The 27,521-nt window shown below is 45.4% G+C and overlaps 3 protein-coding genes across 3 annotated transcripts in view; 2 read left to right on the forward strand and 1 right to left on the reverse strand.

Annotated features, from left to right (window-relative positions):
* WDR62 (WD repeat domain 62) overlaps positions 1 to 582 on the reverse strand; it is a 59,069-nt gene extending 58,487 nt beyond the window's left edge. The window contains exon 1 of the mRNA XM_066348425.1: positions 372 to 582. Within this exon, the coding sequence (XP_066204522.1) occupies positions 372 to 548 (177 nt within the window). The 5' untranslated portion in view covers positions 549 to 582. The remainder of the gene's footprint in view (positions 1 to 371) is intronic.
* The window catches only part of POLR2I (RNA polymerase II subunit I), a 95,881-nt gene extending 70,450 nt beyond the window's left edge, over positions 1 to 25,431 (forward strand). The window contains exon 7 of the mRNA XM_066348380.1: positions 25,420 to 25,431. The gene's annotated coding sequence lies outside the window, so the exon portion shown is untranslated. The remainder of the gene's footprint in view (positions 1 to 25,419) is intronic.
* On the forward strand, positions 547 to 27,451 carry THAP8 (THAP domain containing 8). The gene is given in 7 exon segments (XM_066350213.1): positions 547 to 648; positions 25,025 to 25,061; positions 25,064 to 25,172; positions 25,471 to 25,638; positions 25,640 to 25,764; positions 26,533 to 26,538; positions 27,303 to 27,451. Coding segments are annotated over 7 exon segments (696 nt in total).
* Positions 27,452 to 27,521: the final 70 nt, after the last annotated feature.

A 27,521-nucleotide genomic window follows, 5' to 3' on the forward strand; every position in this document is an offset into this window, starting at 1 on the left:
GGTACAGCTGAGTAAGACTCAGGACCCTAAAGTCTCAGCCGAGGCGAGGTCAACAAAAGTGGAAGGGCCCAGATTGATGTCTAAAGACTAAAGGGATACGAACGCAAGAAAACTGGGACCACGAAGGAGCCTAGGAGAGGTTCCAAGGGCTGATGGTGGGGCCAGACTTGAGGGGTGGGGCTAGGAATTACGGGCAGTACCGGAGAGAGAGAGAGAGAGAGAGAGAGAAGACGAAAAGTGGGAGGAGCCTCAAGTAAAGGGGTGGGGCTTAGGGACTGGACCGGGGTCAGAGAGCCAAAAGCCGGGAGCTGATAGGCGGGGCTAAAGACCTAAAGGAAGGACGTGGGGAAGGGAGGACAGGCCCTCGTTACCCGGTTCAGTACTGTGTCCTCTGGCGCCGCCGGGAGTCGCGTCCGCCTCCGGAGGCTGAGCGCTGGAGCGGGGGGCGGGGAGGACTGGCCTCTCCGCGCTGGAATTCCCGCTATGACAGATGGTAGTTTCTCGACTGCATCGTCCCGCGCGTAGTCTCCGGGCCCCAGGGCCGCCATGGTCACCGGGGCCAGGTGGCCGTTACACTCTTCTACCGCCGCTGCCAGACCCTCTCGAATAACGAACCGCCGCGGGAAAACCGGCGCCACCGCCTATTGGGTGCGTAAGCTGCTGGTCTAGCCAATCTCAGGGCTGCCGAGCGGCGCTTTTGACCAATGAGGGGTAAGAGGAGGAGCGGAGGGTTAGGCAGGTGGAGTCAGAATTAGGGTCAACCGTGGTGGTGCTTTTTATCCAGTCTGCCTTTTCATCAGGACGTACTGGTTTAAGTTTTTACGTGTCTAAGACCAAAGCTGCCTCATCTCACTTTTTGCTGTCGTCCCAGGGTAACTAGCCACGCAGTGGCAATCTCCCGGAAGTAGGCTAGGATGGAGCCGAAACAGACTTGATGAATTAGCGCAGGCTCAGAAACTTCCTGACGCCACCTCTCCCTGAATTGTGGTAAGGTCTGGGTCACCAAAAGACATTCGCTTTTCCCCATTCGCCACCGTGACCAGGGCGTAGCTGTGGTAACCCGGTAGGGTGGATAATATAGCATCCTCGTCATTCTCACGAACATGAGGAGGCACCAGGCACGCTCAAGTGAAGCAGGAGGAGAAGGCGGGGCAGGGTTGTTCCCCAGAGTCACCAACCATCCAAGTGCGGCTGCAGACCTGGAAAAACTATGGGGCTATATAGCCACGCCCAAGTGATGCTGGGCTCAGAACTACTCTAACACTGCAGGCCTCCTGGCGCCAACGCCCCGTCCTGTGACGGTACAGGAGTGCGGGGTAATCCTACAGCAGGCAGAAGGTAAATGCCTCTGTTGGCACCTGGTCCAGCTTGTAGTCTGTACAAGTAGGGTTTAACAGTGTGGATGAAAAAGGGACCACATGCTGAACCAGACAAACTCCAGACAGACCTGCATGGTGGCCTTAGAAACTCAAAGACATAAAGTAACTACATAGGATGGTCTGAAATTAAAACTTTCTAACTAAAAGCAGTTCCTGGTGGCTAGTCATTGAAAGGCAAAAACTGCGGGCTGAACCAAAAACACTAGGTGTAGGGCCAGTAGGCACGGCCACCATCACAGCCGCCTGGCCCGTGCAGGTTCGCATTTGATTCAGACAGATGGTAATGAAACAACGGAGCCAAGAACTGGTGGGCAGTTAGCTTTAATCCTAGCTCACACCCACCGGGCAAGTAAAAACACACAGTGGGCTCCAAAACCCACTCATTCAGTGCTCACAAAGCTACTGACTTATCCGAGTTTCCTAGAATCAAAGGTTTGTATTTCACTAGCCTTATTCACCTCTGTTCCCCATCTCCTTCTCTCTGTACAAACTCTGCACAAACTGGCTTCTCCCTCAGCATTCCGCCATCTTGGCTGCTTCTCTCCTCGACGTGGCCTTTCTCTGCTCTCTTCCCTGCTCTCTGCTCTCCTAGAACATAATCACTCCTCTCCCAGAACAACGTGATCTCTCTTTCTTTTAAAACCTTTCAGTGCAAAAGCCCTTCCCCAACACATATTAACATAATCATGCCCATTCTAAGCAATCACCTCGGCGACAGGCTTCCACATGGGCAGCACCATTTTTAACGAAGTGAGCATAATATATTTTATCTGCCCAACACTAGGCTAGTGTGTTCCAAAGGGAAAATTAATTTTTAAAACACCAGGATGCATCCTGACCTGTGGTGGCGCAGTGGCTAAAGCGTCGACCTGGAATGCTTAGGTTGCTGGTTTGAAACCCCGGGCTTGCCTGGTCAAGGCACATATGGGAGCAGATGCTTCCTGCTCCTCTCCCTCTTAGCTTTATCTCTTTACTCTCTCTCTCTCTCTCAAAGTGAATAAATAAAAATCTAAAATAAATAAATAAATAAATAAATACACCAGGATGCAGGCGGGCTGAGATCAGCAAAGGGTGTCAGCTCCGAGCTGTGGGAGGGAGCAGTAGATATAGGGGCTAGGGGCAGATTAGTATATTTTGGTTTATAGCCTTGGTCACTGACTTGACAATGAGCAGGAGGGGAATTCAGCTGTAGAAACACCTCCTCTGCAAGTTTTTCTGATGTAGCACAGGCCTAACCAGTGTGGTCCTATCTGATGTCCTTGGTAAATCTTCAAGACAGCTGGGATCAGGTATTTCCCAGGAACAGCTGGGTCCCGGCCCCCCTGGGAATTATCTGTGAAATTTCTCATATGGACTGTTTTCTTCAGGCTAAAGTGAACGAAAAGCAGAAACCACAGGCAGAACCAAAAACAGGAGGCTAGTGTGTTCCAAAGGGAAAATTTATTTTAAAAACACCTGGGTGCCTGCGGGCTGTGACCAGCAAAGGGTGTCAGCCTCAAGGGAAGGATGAGGCAGGGGTTATATGGATTTGTCAAAGGACCTTGGGCAAAGGCAGCTGCAACATAACTTCTATTTATGGTTGGAAGTGGCACCACAGCTCCTCAAAATTGTCTGCACTCTTTGATTCAATTGTCCCTTGTCAGCATCCAGCTATATGGGAGGTCTGAGCTGGGTTACTGAGTAGGCAAGTCCTTCCTCCTCCAGGCCTGCATTGTCCTTAAGAAAGATGGTGGCTGAGTAGCCATTTTATCAATCAGTAAAGATTTAGGATTCGTGATCTAAGTTTTTTTTTTTAATTATTTTTTTAAGTCTTTATTATTTATTTATTTATTTATTTATTACAGAGACAGAGAGTGAGTCAGAGCGAGGGATAGACAGGGACAGACAGACAGGAACGGAGAGAGATGAGAAGCATCAATCATTAGTTTTTCATTGCATGTTGCAACACCTTAGTTGTTCATTGATTGCTTTCTCATATGTGCCTTGACCACGGGCCTTCAGCAGACTGAGTAACCCCTTGTTGGACCCCGCGACCTTGGGTTAAAGCTGGTAGGCTTTTGCTCAAACCAGATGAGCCCTCGCTCAAGCTGGTGAGCTCAGGGTCTCAAACCTGGGTCCTCTGCATCCCAGTCCGATGCTCTATCCACTGTGCCACCGCCTGGTCAGGCTGTGATCTAAGTTTTTAATTAATTTTTTTTTTAACAGAGACAGAGAGAGAGTCAGAGAGAGGGATAAATAGGAACAGACAGACAGGAACGGAGAGAGATGAGAGGCATCAATCATCAGTTTTTCATTGTGACACCTTAGTTATTCACGGATTGCTTTCTCAACTGTGCCTTGACCGTGGGCCTTCAGCAGACCGAGTAACACCTTGCTCGAGCCAGTGACCTTGGGTCTAAGCTGGTGAGGTTTGCTCAAACCAGATGGGCCCCCGCTCAAGCTGGTGACCTCAGGGTCTCGAACCTGAGTCCTCTGCATCCCAGTCCAACGCTCTATCCACTGTGCACTGCCTGGTCAGGCTAAGTTTTTAATTAATTTTCAGGCTTTAACTTTTTACAGTAAATCCTGTGGCTGGTCCTTTATAAACACTATTGTGACTTAAACTCCCCTGATTGTCAGGTCCCTTCCCAATGTAAGCTTTTCCTGACATCCCTGCAAAGATAAACTTTTTGCTACATTTCAAAGTAAAGGCCAGGAAGCCATTAAGAGAGAGAATAGCAAGCAAATTAATTACACCCTTACTGGGGGGGGGGGGTGTGTGAGAATGTTCTGTTTCTAGCCCTTCCTCCTCCTTTGAGTCTGATTTTTCTCGGGATGCTACTGAGTAGCCATTTTATCTATATAAGTCATGTCCTAGGGAGGTATTTTTCTCTAACACAGGTCAATGCTTGCCTTAATTGACCCTGTCTGTTTTCTCTTGCAGCTACAATAATGTACCTGATAACATACCTTTGAAATGTAAGGGTAATCTTTTCCTGCCCACCTCAGGGCAGGCATCCACCAGAGCAGGAACCAACAAACCCCCTCATTGCTGTTATTATCAGTTTAACTATTAACTGTCTTATTCCTGCCTTTATAAAAGTGATAGATACGTGAATTCCAAACTGCCCTCTTGATGTTCCACTTATCTGTCAGACCTCACCCTTACTTACTGGACTATTGCCCCGAGACAGAGGAATTCCAAGAAACTGGCAAGCCACCCCAAGGGGGAGCATTCCGAACATACCAGGACTTTTTTTTTTTTTTAATTTATTAAAAAAAAAATTTTTTTTATTCATTTTAGAGAGGAGAGGGAGAGACAGAGAGAGAGAGAGAAGAGAGACAGAGAGAGAAGGGGGGAGGAGCTGGAAGCATCAACTCCCATATGTGCCTTGACCAGGCAAGCCCAGGGTTTTGAACTGGCAACCTCAGCATTTCCAGGTCGACGCCTTATCCACTGCGCCACCACAGGTCAGGCCATACCAGGACTTTTGATTCAATACCCACTTGCTCAAGATTCTTCCTTACCCTATAAATTTGTCCCCCTAGCTTGTACTGGTGCCCTTCTCCCTGGAGAAGTGCTGGGCAGGGTTCCTTTCTTCCTTTCAATAAAGCCTGTTACTCTAGTCCAGAGGTCCCCAAACTACGGCCCGCGGGCCGCATGCGGCCCCCTGAGGCCATTTATCTGGCCCCCACTGCACTTCCGGAAGGGGCACCTCTTTCATTGGTGGTCAGTTAGTGGAGCATAGTTCCCATTGAAATACTGGTCAGTTTGTTAATTTAAATTTACTTGTTCTTTATTTTAAATATTGTATTTGTTCCTGTTTTGTTTTTTTTTACTTTAAAATAAGGTATGTGCAGTGTGCATAGGGATTTGTTCATAGTTTTTTTTTATAGTCTGGCCCTCCAACGGTCTGAGGGACAGTGAACTGGCCCCCTGTGTAAAAAGTTTGGGGACCCCTGCTCTAGTCTTTTCGGACTCCCATGAATTCCAACAAAAAGAAGAAGTTCCATTATATATTTTTACATTTTACACAATCCCAGAGATTTTTCTTCTGACTCTAATCTATCACCAATCAATTTCAGGTAACGCCCCTAACATCTTCCCTTTTGATTCTAATGTATACAGTAAGTGGAAAAACCGTCCTTTTCCAGTGCATTTTCTCAATCCATTGCGACTTTGTTTCCCAGCAAGTGTCGACAGTTTGGCCCACATAAACTCATAAAAATTATTACAGGTTTAGAAGTTTCTTACGCCTGACCAGGCAGTGGCGCAGTGGATAGAGCGTCGGACTGGGATAAGGAGGGCCCAGATTCGAGACCCCGAGGTCACCAGCTTGAGCGCAGGCTCATCTGGTTTGAGTAAAAAGCTCACCAGCTTGGACCCAAGGTCACTGGCTCCAGCAAGGGGTTACTCGGTCTGCTGGAGGCCCGTGGTCAAGGCACATATGAGAAAGCAATCAATGAACAACTAAGGTGTCGCAACGAAAAACTGATGATTGATGCTTCTCATCTCTCTCCGTTCCTGTCTGTCTGTCCCTATATATCCCTCTCTCTGACTCTCTGTCCATGTAAAAAAAAGTTTCTTACATTGACAGCAGGGTGGAGACAGTATTATCAGCATTTCACTAGCAAGCACTGCACATACAAAGGTGCAGATATGTGAAACAGTAAGGCTAGACGATTAATCCTACTGTATGTAGTAAGGTACCAAAAAGCTGCAAAATTAATATTGATATTTTAGGAGGAAACATCAGGCTTTTCTGTCCCTTCCTTCCTTTGGGGAGGGGAGGGAGAAGAATGTGGATGTTTCTGGCTTGCAAGAACACTGGGTCATTTAGTTTTAAATCTAAAATAAAGTTTAACTGAGAAACTTTTTCTCTTTCAATGGGAGACAGAATTTACATACCACCTTACATTGATTGAAGTTCCTTCCCCCTTCCTGGAATCCTGAGAGTAACATACCTCTAGGCAAAAAAGGGAAGATGAACCCTAAAAGATTTGTAAACATCTTTGATTGTGTTACCTTGGAAGTATTAATGTTTCTGTGTATCCCCTAAACAAATATTGTAAACTTGTGTCATGATGTCATGCTCTCCCCTGCCTGGATGTGATCAAGGGTATATAACCAGCCCCTGAGATGTATTTGGCGTACATGATCTGGGTTTGCAACTGCCCTGTGTCAGCCATATGCGGCTGGCATATTTAATAAATCTCCTTTAATAAAACCCTTCAAAATTCATCTGGACTTGGTGTTTCTATGTAAACCCGCGGAACTGAGGTACAGGTACTTTACAACATTTGGTGCCCAATGGGGGGCTGCGGTGTTTCGTGTTACCGGGTAGAGACACCCCGAATCAGACAGTCTCTCTGAGGAGCTGCCTAACCCCTCTTGAATCTCAAGGAGAGATGCCACCTGAGACATTTTCAGGGCTCCCAGTTTTCCTGTGGATCCAGACTATTCTTCAGTAGACATCTCCCAGTTCCCAAATTCGACAATTTGGACAATTCAGCAGAGAAATCAAGGAAGTAGGTAAAGCAGCTGTAGGTAAAGCAGCTCTTTTGCTTTACTGAATTCTGGCTTTCCTCTGAATTCTTGCTTTTGCTTTTCTGTTTGGGACCGGTACTGGACAGTTTGTTTGGGACTAGGATGTAAGTAGGGTAGATTTGTGGCTTTGCTTAGTTGAAACTCTGGAAATTTGTAGGTAAAGCAAAATCTTTGCTTTATTGAGTTGGAACTTCGGAGGTGAAGGTAGGGCCAATCTTCTGCTTTGCTGAGTTGAAACTAGTCTGTCTGGATTGGACTCTCCAAAACCGAGACGTCAGTGGGGAGTTTGTTGGTCCTGCCTTAGGATTATCTGGGATGCATCTGGTTGTACTCTGGAAAGCGGGCTTCTGGAGATGTCCATTTGTGTTTGCACATTTAATTGGAGTCTAGAAAGACAATTAGTGGGAACTGAGTTGACCAGGTTAACCAGTTCTGCCTTGGGCTTTCGGAGATGTCTAGTTTTGTTTGCACATTTGTACATTTGTTCATGCTCTAGGAAGACAATTGGGGGGACTGAGTTGAGACACTGAACTTCTGGAGGCATCTAGTTGTGTTATGCTCTCAGAGAAAGCCCTGGGTGGGGACATTTGGTGGTACCACATTTTGTGGTGCTCTCGTGAAGAAACCTGAGTAGGGATTGAGTTAATACTGAGCTGATTAATTCCATCTCAGGACTTTCAGGGACACCTTTGTATTTGTCGAGATCTTGTTCTTTGCTTTCATTGTTTCTGTCTGAAACCCCTAAGTTTGAGTCTAAAGTCCTTCCAGGGACGCAGCCTGCAAGCACCTGAGAGGCCACTAGGGGGAAGCTTCTCGTCTATGGAGCTTTGTCTTTGTCAGAAAAATTAAAATAAATAAAGTGCGCTCATTATTTGTGTATGTGAAGTCTTTGTTTAATGTCTAAATGTGTCTGTTTTTAAGGCCTGGCTTGATTTTTGTGTCAAAAATTAAAGGTTTCTGACTAGAAGGCAATCTTAAATGGTGAATTGTTTATTCTCTTTGTTCTTGGATTCAAGACTTTTAGGGCACTCTGTCTGATTTCTCCCCTGAAGAAATTATTCTCTTCTGTTGGCTCCTTCCCCTGGTTTTGTGTAAAAATTAATACCTCTGTAGTCAAACACCCTTTATTCTGGGTGCTAGTTAATTATCTGTCTTATCTTTCTTTCTTTTATTAGTGCACTAATTCCTAGGTTTTCCTGAAACAGTTTTAATTTTGTAATAGGTGTCCAGCGACCGGGACTTTTAATCCCCAGATAGTAAGGGCAGTCTGGAATATCGTGACTGGGAATCCAGGCTGTCCCAATCAGTTTCCATACATTGATCTGCCACAATGGCTAAAAGCTTGTTCAATACAGAAAGGGTGCTACGTCTTCCTAGTCTGGCCAGACTTACATCTAGGACAGAAAGGGGGTTTGAGAGAAAGAATTAAAATTCCGCTAGGAAAAATCAATGTGCTTATTGCAACAGGGAATAAACCTGGGAAAGTGTTTCACCAGCCTCTGGGGGAAGGGCTGGCAAGTAAGCGATTTGGGTGAGAGAAAAGCGGAAGGCAGGGCCGCGACGTGCTCTGTGCGGAACGGCGGGGGGAGAGAAGGGCACTAGAATAAGGGTGAGGTGACTAGAGGAAATATAGAGTAGAAACTAGTTTTAAATATCCACCTACTGACCAAAAGAAGTTTTGCTCATTTGGAAAATACAGGGTAGAAATAGTATTAAAAATTGGAACTTTGCTTTAGAAAAATCTTAGAAAAAAAAGATTTAGAAATTAACAAACTACGGGTATGGACCTGGCTAGTTATCAGTTTCTTGAAATAAATTGCAACTTCAGAAGGAGTGATAGAAGCATAAGTAATAGGATTATAGAAAATGGAATTATCAGAAACAGGCTCTCCATAGGTTGGGGATAGTGGCTTGTTGCCCTTCACTGGTGTAAAAAATTAGAGAAAGGTTCCAACACTTTCCCGTGGGGCCGAGGCGGGTGTTGGGTCCTCTCCAAGTCTCCCAGTTCCTTCGTGTGGCTTAATTGTCATCTGATGAGGGAGGCGTGGAGTTCATGGGGAAGACCCGCTGCTTTAGCCATAATAGTAAAAACTGTAAAAAGGATTTTCAGAGAATTGCAGGAAAAATTAAAACCTTATATAGGCTGAAGCAACCCACTATTGGGAAAGTAATTTTGTAAAATTTGTATTTTAATTAGCTGCTCAAAGCAAGGCAGTTAGTTACAGGTAGTAGGTTGCAGAACAAACGGCAGAAAAGAAAAAAAGGTAAAAGCGGCAGGCTCTTCTCCCAGTTCCTGGAGTCTTGGCATCCCCCTTGGCATCCCGCCTCTCATATTGACTTAATAGTGTAAATTACTGTGGGTCAAAAGAGGATTAGTATCGCTTTGCCAGTTGGGTAGTTTGTACCAAAAATCCCTTATTGTGTAAAAAATATTTTTCATGTTAGAAATGTATATATTATTTCAAAGGCCTTTTGTTAATTCTCCTTTTTATTTGCTGTTTTATAGCCCTGTAATATTGAAATCTTGGTTTAGATATTAAGAAATATGTAATAATTGTTAATAATGTCTTTTTATGTAACATTTAGTTTATTACCATTTTGAAACAGTATTGTTAAAATTTTATTTTAAATGCTAGTGTACTGAGTTATTCAGCAGCGGAGAGGCTCTGGAATCCTAAAAGAGATGCCAAACCTGTTTCTCTTGCAAATCTTTACCCTCTTTTATTTGATCCAGCTAATAACACTGTTTTTGTCTTTTTCCAGGAGTTTATATAGACAGAAAAGGGCCCTTAAGCCTCCAACGAGATCTTCTAAGCATAGCTTTTAAGGTCTATAATGACCAAGAAAGGAATAGAGAAAGCAAATAGAGCCCAAAAGAGATCAGGAAAATACCAGCTCTTGGCATACGCCCTTAAAGGCTCCAGCACCCTGAAGGAGCTTCATAGGATTCCATCAGGGCCCTGCTTCAAGAGTGGAAAGAAAGGTAATTGAGCTAAAGCCTGCCAGGCTTCTCGGCCCTCATGGGGGGACATGCCTTTGCTGTAGAAAAAAAGGGACATGAGAAGGTAAGCTGTCCCCTTGCTCCTCAAAGGGAGGGTTCAGTCTCTTCCAGCCCTGCTCCAGCCACCTGTGACCTGACCTTGCCCAGCCTGCTGGGACTTACCACTGAAGGTTAAAGGTGCCCAGGGCCTTTGGCCCCAATCTCACGACACTGTGGACCAGCCTAGGGTATTTCTTCCAAGTAGCAGGTAAACTGACTTCACTTCTTGTAAACACAAGGGCCACTTATGCCTTGCCTAATATTTGAGTTTTATATATCCCTCGAAGATCTCTATTGTGGGTATTGACAGTCTTATTTTCTTTTTTTTTTTTTTTTTTTTTTTTTTTCTCTTTTTTCATTTTTCTGAAGCTGGAAACAGGGAGAGACAGTCAGACAGACTCCCGCATGCGCCCGACCGGGATCCACCCGGCACGCCCACCAGGGGCGAAGCTCTGCCCACCAGGGGGCGATGCTCTGCCCATCCTGGGCGTCGCCATATTGCGACCAGAGCCACTCTAGCGCCTGAGGCAGAGACCACAGAGCCATCCCCAGCGCCCGGGCCATCTTTTGCTCCAATGGAGCCTTGGCTGCGGGAGGGGAAGAGAGAGACAGAGAGGAAAGCGCGGCGGAGGGGTGGAGAAGCAAATGGGCGCTTCTCCTGTGTGCCCTGGCCGGGAATCGAACCCGGGTCCTCCGCACGCTAGGCCGACGCTCTACCGCTGAGCCAACTGGCCAGGGCGACAGTCTTATTTTCTGTTGCTTTGTTTAATGTATAGTGTCTCCTTTATTCCTCTTGTCTCAATGCCCCATGCCTATTTTAGGCTGGGACCTGCTCCTAATTCCAGCTAGAAGCAGTGGTCATTAGGACTTGGACTCTAGCTGCTGAGTGTAGAATGTGACCACAACTCCAGTGCCATATGGACTTTTCCTGAATATATGTGACTCCTGTTCTTTGGGACAATTCTCAGACTGAAGTGGGAATTGGGTTACATTTGCAAATAATATAAAGCAGTGATGGTATCAACATAAACTTAGTGAAATTATGTTAACATGTTAAGGACATTTAAGACTGTAAGAATTTTATATTGAATCCTGTTATATTGGTTAGAACTTTGTTCAATAATCTAGTGGGCATTGGTCACTTTATTGTATTAGGACACTTGTTATAGTATTTGTTAACATTAGCTGTTTGAATTTTATTGTTATTTTATATTTTTGCAGTCTGCCTCAAAATCAGAACATAGGAATTTGAAATTCAAATGAATAGAAGGATGCCACCCAAAACCAGTGGGGTTTTGGAACCCTTGTTGCCAAAGGTTTATTCAAAACCAATTAGAAAAAGATTTTGCTAACAGGAAAGAAATAATTAGAAAAGCCAGACTTAGAATCTATTACAGAAGGCATAATATCTGAGTATTTAGTTTGTGTCCAAGTGAATACTAAGCAAAATAAGGAAATTATAGAAAGAAACAGGGAGAAAGGAATTTTCCCAGGTAAACATTTAGAAATAGACTTTAATAAAATAATTGACAAGTAAATAGAAGCTTTTCCTTTTAGAAGTGGGGCCACAGTGACAGTTGTTAGGAAATTGCTATATAGAATTCTTTCCAGGTTTAGCTTGCCCATTCTAGTGTTGGGCCTGCATTTATATCCAAAGTCTCATAGCTGATAGGAAAGGAATCACATATTAATTAGAAGCTAATTTGAAGTTACATTGTGTCCACAGGTACCAAAAGGTTCAGGGCAGATAAGATGCATAAACCAAATAATAAAGGAAACATAACCACCTCTTCCTTAAATATTTGCAGGATTTACAGGTTACTCAGCAAACTGTTCAAAGGACTGCCCGAGAGGCGCTTCCAGCATTGCCAGGAAATCTAGTACATCCTTTTCAGCCTGAGGACTCAGTCTGGGTAAAGAAGTACATCACCCAAGGACTGACTCTCACGTGGACGGGTCCACACACCGTGATTGTGACCACTCCCACTGCCGCCAAGGTAGAAGGCATGCCCTATTCCAACCACAAACCAGGAGCTGGTTGGTCTACGTATGGTGAATGCATGAAGAAACTCACTAAGGACTCCCTTTTTAATCAGACTTTTGGGAAAAAGGGAAACTAGGGTAAAACGAAAGCCAGCTTAATTGTCACTAAAGGTTAAAGGTTTTAAAATTAAGAGTTCTGACTAAAAGTAAATTGTTATAAAAGCTAATTAGTTTTATGTAAGTTGCAAAAGGTTTGTACAGTTTATAGGAAATTGATCGGTAACATTTGTTTCTTTAGTGAACTATATTGCTATTAATGCTGTCTGTTAAATATCTGTTACATGTTATAAGTTAATATTCCTACACAACTTGGACTCTAGCTGCTGAGTGTGGAATGCTCAGCCTCATGCTCTTCAGTAAAGTAAGCCAAGGATTTGACTTAGGATATAAAACCAGTGAGGAATGTAGTAAGGTACCAAAAAGCTGCAAAATTAATATTCACATTTTAGGAGGAAAGGTCAGGCTTTCCTGTCCTGTCCTTCCTTTGGAGAGGAGAGGGAGAAGAATGTAGAAGTTTCTGGCTTGTGAGAACAATGGGTCATTTAGTTTTAAATCTAAAATAAAGGTTAACTGAGAAATTTCTCTTTCAAAGGGAGACAGAATTTACATACCACCTTACATTGATTGAAGTTCCTCCCCCCTTCCTGGAATCCTGAGAGTAACATACCTCTAGGCAAAGGAGGGAAGATGAACCCTAAAAGATTTGTAAACTTCTTTGATTGTGTTACCTTGAAAGTCTTTTTTTTTTTTTTTTTTTTTAACAGAGACAGAGAGAGAGTCAGAGAAAAGGATAGACAGGGACAGACAGACAGGAACAGAGAAATGAGAAGCATCAATCATTAGTTTTTCGTTGCACTTTGCGACACTTTTGTTGTTCATTGATTGCTTTCTCATATGTGCCTTGACCACAGGCCTTCAGCAGACTGAGTAACCCCTTGCTTGAGCCAGCGACCTTGGGTCCAAGCTGGTGAGCTTTTGCTCAAACCAGATGAGCCTGCGCTCAAGCTGGCGACCTCAAGGTCTTGAATCTGGGTCCTGCCACATCCCAGTCCAACACTCTATCCACTGCACCACTGCCTGATCAGGCACCTTGAAAGTTTTAATGTTTCTGTGTATCCCCTAAACAAATGTTGTAAGCTTGTATCATGATGTCATGATCTCCCCCGCCTGTGTGTGATCAAGGGTATATAACCAGCCCCTGAGATGTATTTGGCGCACATGATCTGGGTTTGCAACTGCCCCGTGTCAGCCATATGTGGCCAGCATATTCAATAAATCTCCTCCTTTAATAAAACCCTTCAAAATTCATCTGGACTTGGTGTTTCTACGTAAAACCGCGGATTTGAGGTACGGGTACTTTACACTACATGCCATTTCCAGGAATTAGAAGCACCTCAAACTCAAAACATCCAAAACGGGGCTCCTGATTTTGTCTCCACCAAACCTTCCACATTGTCCTCTCCCCTCCTTTTTTTTTAAGAGAGAGAGAGAGAGAGAGAGATGAGAAGCATCAACTTGTAGTTGTGGCACTTTAGTTGTTCATTGATGGCTTCTCATATGTGCCTTGATGGGGGGCTCCAGCTGAGCCAGTGACCCCTTGCTCAAGCCAGCAACCTTCGGATCATGTCAATGATCCTGCCCTCAAGCCAGAGGAGCCAGCACTCAAGTCTACAATCTCAGGGTTTCAAACTTAGGCCCTAGGCCAAGGCTGTATCCACTGTGCCTCTGCCAATCAGGTTTTTTTCTTCTTTTTTTTTTGTCTATATATTTTTATTTGATACAAATAGGTGCACCAAGCAAGTGCCTATTTTCTCCACTCCAAATTAAAACAGCAAAGTAAGTGCAAACATCATTTGGCAGGTCAGTTCCAATATGTAAACATCTTTCTACACATGTGGCTGGGGTAACTTTACTCATAAGCAGTTAGTACACAAAATATTAACCCCAAAGTACTAACGTCAAACAAAGGAAGTGTTCTTACTTTCATGTGTAGGATAGTATGTTCCATAAATATCAAAAGGTGGGAGAAGCACAAACACAATCCACTCTAATAAAAGATAGTTCAAAATAGAATTTTCCATCCCACCCCCTTCTCCCATAATAAAAAGCAGTGCTATGAACTGACACCTAGATTTTTTTTATTGACTTTTTTTAGATGGGGTGGGATGAAAGTATCAACTCATATTAGTTGCTTCCCATATGTGCCTTGACCAGGCAAGCCTAGGGTTTCAAACTGGTGACCTCAGTGTTCCAGGTTAACACTTTATCCACTGCACCAGCACAGGTCAGGCGACACCTAGATTTTTTATCTGGCCCATTTACAAAGTGTTCCCCTATATGATTTGCATCATCAGGGTTATGGATAGTAGTCCATTCACTGTGAAGGGAGGTGTATCTATTCTTTCCTCCTTGTCCCCTCATGCTCATATTCCTTGGGGCACCTGCTCTCTGAGGGTCCTGATGATTGTGGAAGCCTCCACACTAGTGCTGGTCTGCCATTGTCTGTACTTGTTTTATATGAAAAAAAAAGCCTGAGGTAGACTGTATTGTATTATTATTATTTAGCAAGAGAGAGAGACAGGAAGGGAGAGAGATGAGAAGCATCAACTTGTAGTTGCAGTACTTTAGTTGTTCATTGACTGCTTTCTCATATGCGCACAGAGGTGGGGGCAGGGCTCCAGCCAAGTCAACGACCCTGGGTTCAATCCAGTGATCTTTAGGGTCAAGCCAGCAACCATGTGGTCATGTCTATGATCCCACGCTTAAGCCAGCGACCTAGTGCTCAACCCAGTGACCTGGGGGTTTCGAACCTGGGTCCTCAGCATCCCAGGTCAAAGCTCTATCCACTATGCCACCAACTGGTCAGGCTGAGGTATTATTGTCCAAGATATTTGCTGCTCTTCCCTACAGGAATATTAACCCTTTGAGTAGTACCAACATCCATGTACGTCCTTGTGCCTCCTGACCATCCGGAGTACAATTGTACATGTTTAAGGCAACATTAAAAAAAGGCAAATGGGCCCTGGCCGGTTGGCTCAGTGGTAGAGCGTCAGCCTGGCGTGTGGGAGTCCTGGGTTTGATTCCCGGCCAGGGCACACAGGAGAAGTGCCCATCTGCTTCTCCACCCCTCCCCCTCTCCTCCTCTCCTTCCTCTCTCTGTCTCTCTCTTCCCCTCCTGCAGCCAAGGCTCCATTGGAGCAAAGATGGCCCGGGCGCTGAGGATGGCTCCGTGGCCTCTGCCTCAGGCGCTAGAGTGGCTCTGGTTGCAGCAGAGCGATGCCCCAGATGGGCAGAGCATTGCCCCCTGGTGGGCATGCCGGGTGGATCCTGGTCGGGCGCATGCGGGAGTCTGTCTGACTGCCTCCCCGTTTCCAACCTCAGAAAAATACAAAAAAAAAAAAAAAAAAAAAAAAAAGGCAAATGTATGTTCTTGTTTTCAAAAATTGGTTATCAAACACACATGATTTTAAGTTAATAAAACTGTAACTGAAACTAATTTCATTTTTAAAAACCCCTCACTCCTGGGAATCAGCAAGCATAAAAAAATCTCATTACTCAAAGGGTTAAACATCTCCACTTTATTCACTTGAAGCTTGCTATAGACTTGTTTTGGCCAGAGGAGTGAAGTGACATGCATCACTTCTAAATATACAGTATCTGGAACCATTGGGTGATTCTCCCCAGTTTCTCTTTTACCCCTCCTACATAGGGGTGGTTCCTTCATTCTGAGTCCTACATTAAAATAATATAGAGAAGGGGCACAAATGACCTGCAATGGACATAATGTGAGCAAGAAATAAACCTCTATTGTAAGTAAGCCACTGAGATTTTGAATTTGTTACTGCAACATAATCATGATGCTTTCTACACACTCCATAATTTGTTAAAGCCACTGTTATTTCAAGACTTGTTACTGCCAACCAGATGAAATTACTGACCAACCCCCGCCTCATTAGCATGACTGTCATTTGTTCCTGAAAGGGCCTAAAACAGAACAAATGATGTTTCCTTTGACTGCTGGGCAGGATTTTAAGTTATTCCCTGGCTACTTTCCTGGATATTTTCACCTTGTTCCTATCTAGCATATATTATGCCCTGTCCTGATCTCCTTTAGCAACTGCTCCTCACTCAGCTCTCAGCTAAGTGGCTTCTGCAAGACTGACTCAGGGGTGGGCCATGAGGTGGGAATGGACTGACTAGCCTGTGAGAGGAACAGCCTGGCATCCATTGGTGGGACTTAAGCAATAGACAAACTATATTTATAAGCCACCTGGCCTCTAGGTATAGCTGTTACTGTTTTCCTCATTATTGTATATGAAGCACTAAGCACAGTGCCTGGCATACAGTGAGTGCTAAGTAAGTTATTATTGTTGCTATAAAGACGGCAAGAGTGGAAGCAGGGAGACCAACAAGCAGCTACCACACTCTCTTAAGACATGGCCACCTAGACTACTTTGTAACAGAAGTGCTCAGTTTGGAAATATGGGTTTCGTTTTGTTTTGTTTTCATATCTCCCATAAGTTTTGTTAGGATTTCTCCATTTGTATTTATAACAAAACTGCCAACACGTGAAGGGTTTTGTTGTGATTGTTGCAGGATGTTTCAGGGTAGAGTCAAAGAATGGATTAATAGATTAGATTGGGAACAATGGTACTAAAGAAAAGACAGGATTATGAATGATGGCCAGGTTGTGTATTTAGTTCTTCAGTTTAGACCAGGGGTAGTCAACCTTTTTATACCTATTGCCCACTTTTGTATCTCTGTTAGTAAAATTTTCTAACCGCCCACTGGTTCCACAGTAATGGTGATTTATAAAGTAGGGAAGTAACTTTACTTTATAAAATTTATAAAGCAGAGTTACAGCAAGTTAAAGCATATAATAATAATTACTTACCAAGTACTTTGTGTCGGATTTTCCCTAAATTTGACAGAATAAATCTTTATAAAACAACTTACTATAGTTAAATCTATCTTTTTATTCACACTTTGGTTGCTCCGCTACTGCCCACCATGAAAGCTGGGACACCCACTAGTGGGCGGTAGGGACCAGGTTGACTACCACTGGGTTAGACCCTATGCCTATCCATGAGCTCTGTCAGGGCAGGAATAAGATGTGTCAGGGTCCTTTATATCTAGCAGGGGCTTGCTTACTCCAGGAGACACTCAGAGTTGCTGAACTAACAAATGGTGCCAGTGCGATACACTGTATTTTAGAAAGCAAGTCGGGACACTGATTTAGGTTTGAAGTCTCCTCTGCACTCCTCCTACCCTGCACCTGCGTCCCTCCCTCTAGGGACATGGACTGCTGTGTTTCCTAGGGAGCTCATCTGAAATACATCATCGAATTCATCCAACAAATATTTACTGAGCACTCACTATGTGCCATGTACTATTCTAGGCTCTGGATATAACAGAGCATAAGACAGACAAAAATCCCTACCTCCATGGAGCTGACATTCTAGTGGCGGAGACAATAAATGAATACATCAAATATGTGGTATGCCAGATAGTGATATTTTAAAGGGAAAAATAAAGCAGAAAGCAGATAGGGAGAATATGTATGTATCTGGGAGGGGGTTATCATTTTACACAGAGTGGTGGTTATAAAGGGTAGAACTTTCCAGACAGAGAGAATAGCACAGGCAAAAGCCCTGGGGCAACAATGTTCCTAACATGCTAGAGGAGCATCAACTAGGACAATGACACTGGAGCAGAGTGAATTAAGAGCAAGAGGGAAATAAAGTCATACAGGGATCCAGCTCCTATAGGGCTTTTTCGGCCTGCTTTCTGCTTTTTCGAGGCTCACCTTATTGTCTTTTATACATTGAACTGGGAGCCAGGTGAGGGATGTAAGTAGAGGAGGACCCTGATCTGACTCAAGTGTTTACAGGTACCCTGTGACTGCACGTGGAGAACAGATTGTGGAAGTAGGTTGACCAGTGAAGAAGCTACTGAAATGACGCCGTTGGAAGGTGATAATGGCTAGGACCAGCTTGGGGCAGAGAATGGGTTTAGAAGTGGCCAATTCTGAACAGACTTTAAAGAGAGAGCCAGAGGCCCTGGCCGGTTGGCTCAGCGGTAGAGCGTCTGCCTGGCGTGCGGGGGACCCGGGTTCGATTCCCGGCCAGGGCACATAGGAGAAGCGCCCATTTGCTTCTCCACCCCCCCTCCTTCCTCTCTGTCTCTCTCTTCCCCTCCCTCAGCCAAGGCTCCATTGGAGCAAAGATGGCCCGGGCGCTGGGGATGACTCCTTGGCCTCTGCCCCAGGCGCTAGAGTGGCTCTGGTCACAGCAGAGCAACGCCCTGGAGGGGCAGAGCATCGCCCCCTGGTGGGCAGAGCATTGCCCCTGGTGGGCGTGCCGGGTGGATCCCGGTCGGGCGCATGCGGGAGTCTGTCTGACTGTCTCTCCCTGTTTCCAGCTTCAGAAAAATACAAAAAAAAAAAAAATTTTAAATAAAGAGAGAGCCAGAGAGCCTGACCAAGTGGTGGCACAGTGGATAGAGCATTTGGGGTCATCAGCTTGAGTGCGGGCTCATCCAGCTTGAGTGTGGGCTCATCTAACTTGAGCACAGGGTTGCTAGCTTGAGCATGGGATCATAGACATGACTCCATGGTCTCTGCCTTGAGCCCAAAGGTTGCTTGCTGGCTTGAGCGCAAGGTTGCTGGCTTGAGCAAGGGGTCACTGGATCGGCTGGAGCACTCCAGTCAAGGCACATATGACAAAGCAATCAAGGAACAACTAAGGTGTTGCAGCTATGTGAATTGATTATTCTAATTTCACTCCCTTCCTGTCTGTTTCTCCCTCTCCCTCTCTCCCGCCCCCTCTTTCTCTCTTTCTCTCTCTTGCTCACTAAAAAAAGAGAGCCCTAGGGACAACTATACGGTGATAGAAAATAGAAAAATAATCTGACTTCGGTTGATGGTTACACAACATAATCAGTTCAATGCTATAGAAATGTTTACCTGAAACCTACGCACTTTTTTTTCCTTAGGATTTTATTTATTCATGTTAGGGATAGCGAGAGAGAAGGGGAGGGAGGAGCAGGAAGCATCAACTCCGTATGTGCCTTCACCAGGCAAGCCCGGGGTTTGGAACCAGCAACCACAGGGTTCTAGGTTGACACTTTATCCACTGCGCCACCATAGGTCAGGCCCATGTACTCTTATTGGTCAATGTCACCCCATTAAATTTAATTTTCTTTTTCTTTTAAATTCATTTTAGAGAGGAGAGGGAAAGACAGAAAGAGAGAGAGGAGAGACAGAGAGAGAGAAAGGGGGAGGAGCTGGAAGCATCAACTCCCATATGTGCCTTGACCAGGCAAGCCCAGGGTTTCGAACCAGCGACCTCAGCATTTCCAGGTCGACGCTTTATCCACTGCGCCACCACAGGTCAGGTCTTTCTTTTTTTTTTTTTTAATGTTTATTTTATTAATTTTAGAGAGAGCGGAAAGGGGAGAGAGACAGAGATGACAGAGACAATGATCTGTTCCTGTATGTGCCCTGACTGGGGATTGAACTGACTACCTCTGTGCTTCAGCACGATGCTTGAGCCAACCAAGCTATCCGGTCAGGGCTGTTTTTCTTTTTCCTTTTTTTTAAGATTGTATTTATTGATTTTAGAGAGAGGAGACGAGAAAGGGGGGGAGTGGGAAGCATCAACTTTATAGTAGTTGCTTCTCATACATGACTTGACACGGCAAGTCCAGGGTTTCGAATCAGCAACCCCAGCATTCCAGGTCAACGATTTATCTACTGTGTCACCACAGGTCAAACAAATTTAATTTTCTTTCTTTTTTCATTTTAGTAAGAGGAGGGGAAGCAGAGATAGACTCCCACATGCTCCCTGACCAGGATCCACCCAGCAAGCCCACTAGGGGGCGATGCTCTGCCCATTTGGGGCCCTTGTTCTGTTGCATCTGTAGCCATTTTTTAGCGCCTGAGGCAGAGGCCATGGAACTATCCTCAGCGCCTGGGGCCAACTCGCTCTAATTGAGCCTTGGCTTCAGAAGAGGAGGAGAAGAGTGAGAGAGAGAAGCGAGAGGGGGAGGGGTGGAGAAGCAGGTGGGCACTTCTCCTGTGTGCCCTGAGCAGGAATCAAACCCAGGACTTCCACATGCCAGGCTGACGCTCTACCACTGAACCAACCAGCCAGGGCCGCAAATTTAATTTTTTAAATAAAGTTTTGAAAAGGGAGAGAGGGAACCAACAGCATTTGCTGATGGATTGGACGAGGAATGTGTCCTGGCCCAGTTAGACTAATAAACGTGTAGTCCAACAACATCAGGTTTATTTACACAGCAATGAAGGAGACTCTACACTGGAGGTACTGTGTGGAGTCTTACCAGTCAAAGGAAAAGCTAGAGATATTATTTGGGTTTGGTGGAAGGGTTAAATTTAGGTGAGATGTAAATAAAAGTGGCTAGGTTCAAAGCAAAGCAGAACTGTGTGTAAAGGGACCAATATCAAGTCTAGATTGTGAAATGGGCTCAGGGTCCTGTCCCCTTGGAAACAATAAAATTTAAATTGATGTGGAATGCTGTGTCCAGAAACGCCTTACCAGCTCTGCACCTGGATTGTAAATTGAGGCTGCTTCTGTATGAAAGTGACTTAACTCCTCCAGGCGTTATAGTGGGATGTTTCATTCATTCTTACCGATATAACCTGAAACAAAGTTTGTAAGAGTCTATGATTTTAGGGAAAAGTTTTCTAGTGAGTAAAAAAGCAGTAATCATTCAAAAGAAAGGGAGTTGTGTCACTTTACACCGGCAGCATGTCCCTAAGAAAAACATAGAAATATTTTTTCCTATTAATTCTTCATCTTGCTTTTTTAGGTGTCCGTTTTCCTAGCCAAGTAAGTGCGAAGGCAGATTTCTTTACAGTTCAACCTCAAGTGTGAGGAAAAAGAAGAGGTAAAGATGTCTCAGGTTTCTAGCCTTAAGAACAGGAAGGATGGAGTAAGCTGTTAATAAAGGTAGGACCGGGTTCGATTCCCGGCCAGGGCACATAGGAGAAGCGCCCATTTGCTTCTCCACCCCCCACCCCCCCTCCTTCCTCTCTGTCTCTCTCTTCCCCTCCCGCAGCCAAGGCTCCATTGGAGCAAAGATGGCCCGGGCGCTGGGGATGGCTCCTTGGCCTCTGCCCCAGGCGCTAGAGTGGCTCTGGTCGTGGCAGAGAGACGCCCTGGAGGGGCAGAGCATCGCCTCCTGGTGGGCAGAGCGTCGCCCCTGGTGGGCGTGCCGGGTGGATCCCGGGCTGGCGCATGCGGGAGTCTGTCTGACTGTCTCTCCCCGTTTCCAGCTTCAGAAAAATACAAAAAAAAAAAAATAAATAAAAAATAAAGATAGGAAAGGTTGTGGAAGGTTTGGGGAGACAAGATCAGGTACTCTCCTTCAGATGTTTTGAGTTTGAGATGTCTCTAATTCATACAGATGGAGCGTGGGCGGTTGTGGGCTCTTACAGAGCCTGGAATAACCTCCCTTGTCCCTACAAAGCCATCTCCCTCCCATCCCCCACACCCCTTCTTCTTCTGCCCAAACCGTTCACTACTTGTAGTTAATCGTCTAGTCCTGCTGTGTTCCTTATCTGCACCTTCGTATGTGCGGTGCTAGCTAGTGAAATGCCGAGAATACCGTCTCCGCCCTGCTAACCCAACCTGTACAGACTGCAAGCTGGATCAGGTGCCAATAGAGGCATTTACCTTCGCCCCCGCCCCCTGCAAGCCCCGAATCAGGTGGGCGTGGCTGTCCAGCCCGCACTTCGGTGGTTTTCAGGAGCCATCGGACCCACCCCCTCCATGCGCTCTCCTCCTGCGTCACGTGAGGGCGCCTGGTGCCTCCTCACATGCCAGGGGAAAGTGCCCTGTTACTACCCGCCCTGCTGGGTTATCACAGCTATGCCCTGGTCACGTGGTGATGCCTTATGGTTTTGATTGGTGTTTTCATAATTAGTGATGTTGAGCATCTTTTCAGATGCTCCTTGGCCATTTGTGTATCTTTTTCAGAGAAATGTCCAAGTTCTTGGCCCATTTTCTTAACAGGTTTTTTTTTTTTTTTTTTTTTTTTTTTTAAAAACTGTTTAATAGGTGTTTTCAAGCATGCAAAAAATATAGTTTTATAAATGATTTCATGTATCCATCACTCAATTTCACAAAGTGTCAACATTTTGACAATCTTTTTCATCCACACTCCTCCCACATACATCTTTAATGCAGTATTTTCCATTCAAGACATTAGGTCTTTTAACACATAAATATTTAACATATGACTATTTAAAAAGCCTAAGTCAATACAATTATCACACCTAGAAATTTTTCTTTCAGTTGTCTAATATCCAATTCATACTTAGTTTCCCCTAATTATGTTAAAATGTCTTTTTACAGTGATCTGTTGGAGAACTTGGTCCAGAGCCTGCATTTGGGTTGATGTTTTTTGTTTTTACAGAGACAGAGAGAGAGTCAGAGAGAGGGATAGATAGGGACGGACAGAAATGGAGAGAGATGAGAAGCATAAATCATTAGTTTTTCTTTGCGACACCTTAGTTCAGGGGTCCCCAAACTACGGCCCGCGGGCCGCATGCGGCCCCCTGCGGCCATTTAGCCGGCTCCCACCGCACTTCTGGAAGGGGCACCTCTTTCATTGGTGGTCAGTGAGAGGAGCACAGGATGCGGATGCATCCTGGAGTACTGTATGTGGTGGCGGTGCAAAGCGCGGCGTCGCTCACGTACAGTACTACTTTCGTTTTGTTTTTTTACTTTAAAATATGTGCAGTGTGTATAGGAATTTGTTCATAGTTTTTTTTTTATAGTCCAGCCCTCCAACAGTCTGAGGGACAGTGAACTAGCCCCCTGTGTAGAAAGTTTGGGGACCCCTGCCTTAGTTGTTCATTGATTGCTTTCTCATATGTGTCTTCACCGTGGGACTACAGCAGATCACAGCAGATCAAGTAACCACTTGCTCGAGCCAGCGACCTTGGGGTCTTGAACCTGGGCCCTCCACATCCCAGTCCGACGCTCTATCCACTGCGCCACTGCCTGGTCAGGCTGGGTTGATGTTTTTTTAATCTATACCCACACTCTCACCAACTGGGTAAGGAGACCAGGAAGGAGGCAAAAACCCTGCTGTAAAGGCCAAAGGCTGGAGGGAGGAGCAGTTGAGGTGGGAGGGGCAGGTTCACGTGGGAGTTTAACAGGTCGGTAGGAGGCAAAGGGCGGGGCAGTGGTGGGATTCAAATCATTTAACAACCGGTTCTCTGCCTTAATGACCGTTTTAAGTATAAAAAAAGACATACTGCAAAGTAGGTTATTATTTCATGCATTTAATACTTAATAAGAATAATAAAAGAGGTACACAAAACTAGATTCTGTTGTGAGTTTTAAAATATTAATAAAAAATATTAAATAGTACCTGACAAAAAATAATAAAACTGTTAAAGATATTTCTATATTGCTTTTTTTTAATAAGTAAATTTTTATTAATTTTAATGGGGTGACATCAATTATTCAGGGTGCATATATTCGAAGAAAACATGTCCAGGTTATCTTGTCATTCAATTATGTTGCATACCCATCACCCAAAGTCAGATTGTCCTCTGTCACCTTCTATCTAGTTTTCTTTGTGCCCCTCCCCCTCCTTCCCTTCCCCCGCCCCCCCCCCCCAACCACCACACTCTTGTCCATGTCTCTTAGTCTCGTTTTTATGTCCCACCAATGTATGGAATCCTGCAGTTCTTGTTTTTTTCTGATTTACTCATCTCACTCCATATAATGTTATCCAGATCCCACCATTTTGTTGTAAATGATCCGATGTCATCATTTCTTATGGCTGAATAGTATACCATGGTGTATATGTGCCACATCTTCTTTATCCAGTCTTCTATTTTTTTTTTTTTACAGTGATTAAAGCCTTTAAGCAAACTCTTGGTCAAAACAGCAAGAATCCATAAAAGAGTAGTGTCCTTAACATGTTCACCAAGTCCAAGTTGGCACCATCCCCATGCCAAATCCCTAAAAATGCAACCCAACCCCAGTTCTGTCTGTTAGGAGCTGTCACAAGGAGCAGGAGTCCAGGATAAGTCCACCTCCAGGAAAAGTCCGCATGGCACTGGAATTGTCAAAATTCTATACTTTGCAGCTCACGTCCAAGTCCCAGTGACCGCTGCTTCTAGCTGATAAAGATTCAGGTAGACTGGAAAAGCCATATGCAGCATGTGTGGAGATGGAGCTTCTGTTCTACTCTGCCTGGAGAGATGAGACCAGGTTGCTTTTCCCTGGAGCTCTGCGACTGTGGCTTGGTAAAGAGAACCTTGGGATACACTAAGCTGGGTGGCAAAGGTAGATTCATAATAGAAGTTGGCAAAAGGGGGAAAGAGAGCTCCATATTGCTTCTTGATTGGCGTCCTCACTTGCAGGTTTTTTTGCTTTAATACGAGCATCATCAGCTGTGTGATTTATCCTTAACCACTCTTCACTGTAGGAGTAGGATCCCATTCGTTTTAGAGCAGCGGTTCTCAACCTGTTGGTCGCGACCCCGGTGGGGTCGCCTAAAGCCATCAGAAAATACATAATGCATATCAGGTATTTACATTCCGAATCATAACTATAGCAAAATTACAGTTATGAAGTAGCCACCAAAATTATTTTTTGGTTTAGGGTCACCGCAACATGAGGAACTGTATTGCGGGATCACGGCATTAGAAAGGTTGAGAACCACTGTTTTAGAGGTAGGCCGATTAGAATGGTCATTGTGTTTGATATCTTAGAAACAGGCAACTTCTCTTCTCTGAACATATTATGTTCATCTTTGAAAAACCCCACCTTAGAGTGAACCCCGATTACAAGTGCTATTTTAACCACCGGCTTGCCAAACTCAACAAAAAATTAGGTATGTGTTCTTCTGAACTGATGTGAACCGGTGAATCCCACCCCTGGAGTAGGGGCAGAGGTTTAAAGCCTAGGACCGTCTGGGCTGAGTGTTCTTAGGGAGCAGTGGGTTCGGACCTGATATCAGTGACCCAGCCACCGCAGGTTACCACTGCAGGCCTGGCTGCAGCACATGGGCCACCAGCACCTGTGCAGCAGCACTTCACACCCACAAGCTTCCAGTGTCGCTGGAGTGCAAGCTACCTGGGGCCAGATTCTGTGTCCTACATCTTCTCCCGGGTACCACCTTCCTACGTGAGCTTAGGGTGGTCCCACAGCTGTATGCTGACCACTCACCACTTTATACCCTCCCCCTTCTTCTCCTCCCACCTCTCCCCACCTTTCTCTACCTTCTCTACTTGGAAAGTAACCTGTGGAGTGATGTCTTGAAGGAAGTCCCTTCTGGAGCCTGACTCAGCCCTCTCTCTTGAGGAAATTCTTCCCTAACCCCTCCCCTGCTCCAAATCCTCCCGTCCTGAGGAAATACCACCTGTAGCCCTGGCCCAGATGTGCCCCACCCTCCACCCAATGCCTCATCTTCCCGAGACAATGGAGTCCCTGCAGCAACCAGAAGCCAGTCCTGCCTCCACAGGAGGCCACATCCCTGTCTCCAGAGCCAGCCATCCTGGCATCTGGCCTTGAACACCTGGTAGTGCTGGGACCACCATCAAGAGATCCTGGGGCTGCGGCCAGTAAAGTTCCTGACCGTCTGAGTGTTCTGCCAGCTCCCACAGCTGAGCTCAGCACTGGGAGCGCAGCTGCAGGGGGTGCGGAGGCTGCAGCTGCACCTGGTGCAGCTGCAGGCTCTGGAACAGTGCGGGCAGCAGCTGTGCAGGGAGAGCATGCTGCGAAGGGTGAGTGCGCCTCCCTGACCCACAGAATGTGTTTGTGTTTAAGCTAGAGCCCAGTATTTAAAATTCAGAACATTTCCCCCATGTTTCTAAATTCCTGGCTTTTCTTAAAAAAAAAAAAAAAAAATCAATCTGGCAAAGTAGTGGCTGTAACCACTTATTAGTATTTAGGAAGCCCTTACTTTCTGCCAGAGTTAATAACTTAATGAAAAATCAGTATGATTTTGATACTTGTCTCCATTTTCCAGATGAAAAAGCTGAGGCACAGAATGACAAAGTAATTTGCCCAAAGTCAGCCAGCCAGGAACCTGCAGAGCCAGGATTCAACCAGTGTCTGGCTCCAGAGGGCCCTAGAGAGCTTGAGTCTGTGGCCCCTCTGCTAGAGTCCCCGCACCCTACCTAAGGCCCGTTTACCATTCTGTTTTACTTCTGAGTGTTATTTTGAGTGGGAAAAGGATATCGTATCTTTAAAAATCAAAGTCTGAGAACCTGGCCAGGTAGTTCAGTTGGGTAGAGGGTCATCCTATCAACCTGACATGCCAAGGTTGCAGGTTCAATCCCTGGTCAGGTCACGGACAAGAATCAATCAACCAACGATGGCATGAATACGTGGAACAATAAAATTGATGTTTTTCTCTGTGTGTCTGTCTCCCTTCCTCTCTAAAAAATCAATTAAAACAACAACAACAAAGTCTGACCAGGCCTTTTCTCTGCTTAAAATTCCAAGGCCAAGCTTGAGGTCCCAGGACTCTTGGCCTTGCCTGAGGTGTTTCAGGAAGAAATCCCAACAGTATTTCTGAGTTAAGGTGTCTCAACCCGGTAGCCAGTGGGTTGGACATGGCCCACAGGCATTGTTTGACTTCAACACTGCGTTAAAATAATTGCTGATCTTTCCCAAAGGCTCAGCAGATCTAGCAGCACCGGCTTCATATTCCCAGTTAGTAGGAGACAGCTGGAGCTGTGATGTGACTCCTCTTGGAGGCTTTATTTTTGAGACTGTGGCCGGAATTATGCTGGGGCACAAGAGGAACATACAGTGGGGCAAGGACAGAGCTCAGACTCAGGACCGGGGCTCTTCATGAAGCCTTCCAGAGCCCCTGGACTACGTCTTTCTCTGCCTGCCCTGTTGTCCTCACTTGATCCCTGTCTCTCAATCTCTTTTTTCCACACTCATCTTTGTCTGTCTGCTCCTGATCTGTTCTGTCTTCCCATCTGTCTCTCCATTTCCCCATGTCTCTCTTCATCTGCATCTTTCTCTGTCCTTCATATCTATGTTCCTGTCTCCGCCCCTACATGTCTCCCATCTCCCCATCTATCTCTCCTTATCTCTATCCCCCCACACCTCTTTCCCTGTTTCCCCATACCTCTTTATTCCCCATTAACATCTCTCTGGCTCTCATATCTGCTTCTGTTTCCCCTTATTTCTCTGTCCACATCTCTCTCTTTTTCCTGACACCTCCCACCTCAGCCTCCGTGTTCCTCATCATTTCTCCCAGTCCCCTTTTTACTTCCCTCCCCTTACTCCCCTGTGCTCCCCATGCCTACCACTTCTTTTCTCTTCCCCTAACGAATCCCAAGCCTTCATCACCATCTGTGGAGAGCCTGACATAGCTGTGGTCCTTGCCCAAGGTCCTACACTTCCCGCACTGGATCCCAAGCCTGAGCTCCTGGATACTCAGACCCCCAGTACGTAAGGACCAGGACAGATGTTACCAGGCAGATGACAGAAGACAAAAGAAGAGACTGATCGTACAAGGGCTTGGT

This window comes from Saccopteryx leptura, chromosome 9 (genome assembly GCF_036850995.1).
Source record: "Saccopteryx leptura isolate mSacLep1 chromosome 9, mSacLep1_pri_phased_curated, whole genome shotgun sequence".
Lineage (NCBI taxonomy): Eukaryota > Metazoa > Chordata > Mammalia > Chiroptera > Emballonuridae > Saccopteryx > Saccopteryx leptura.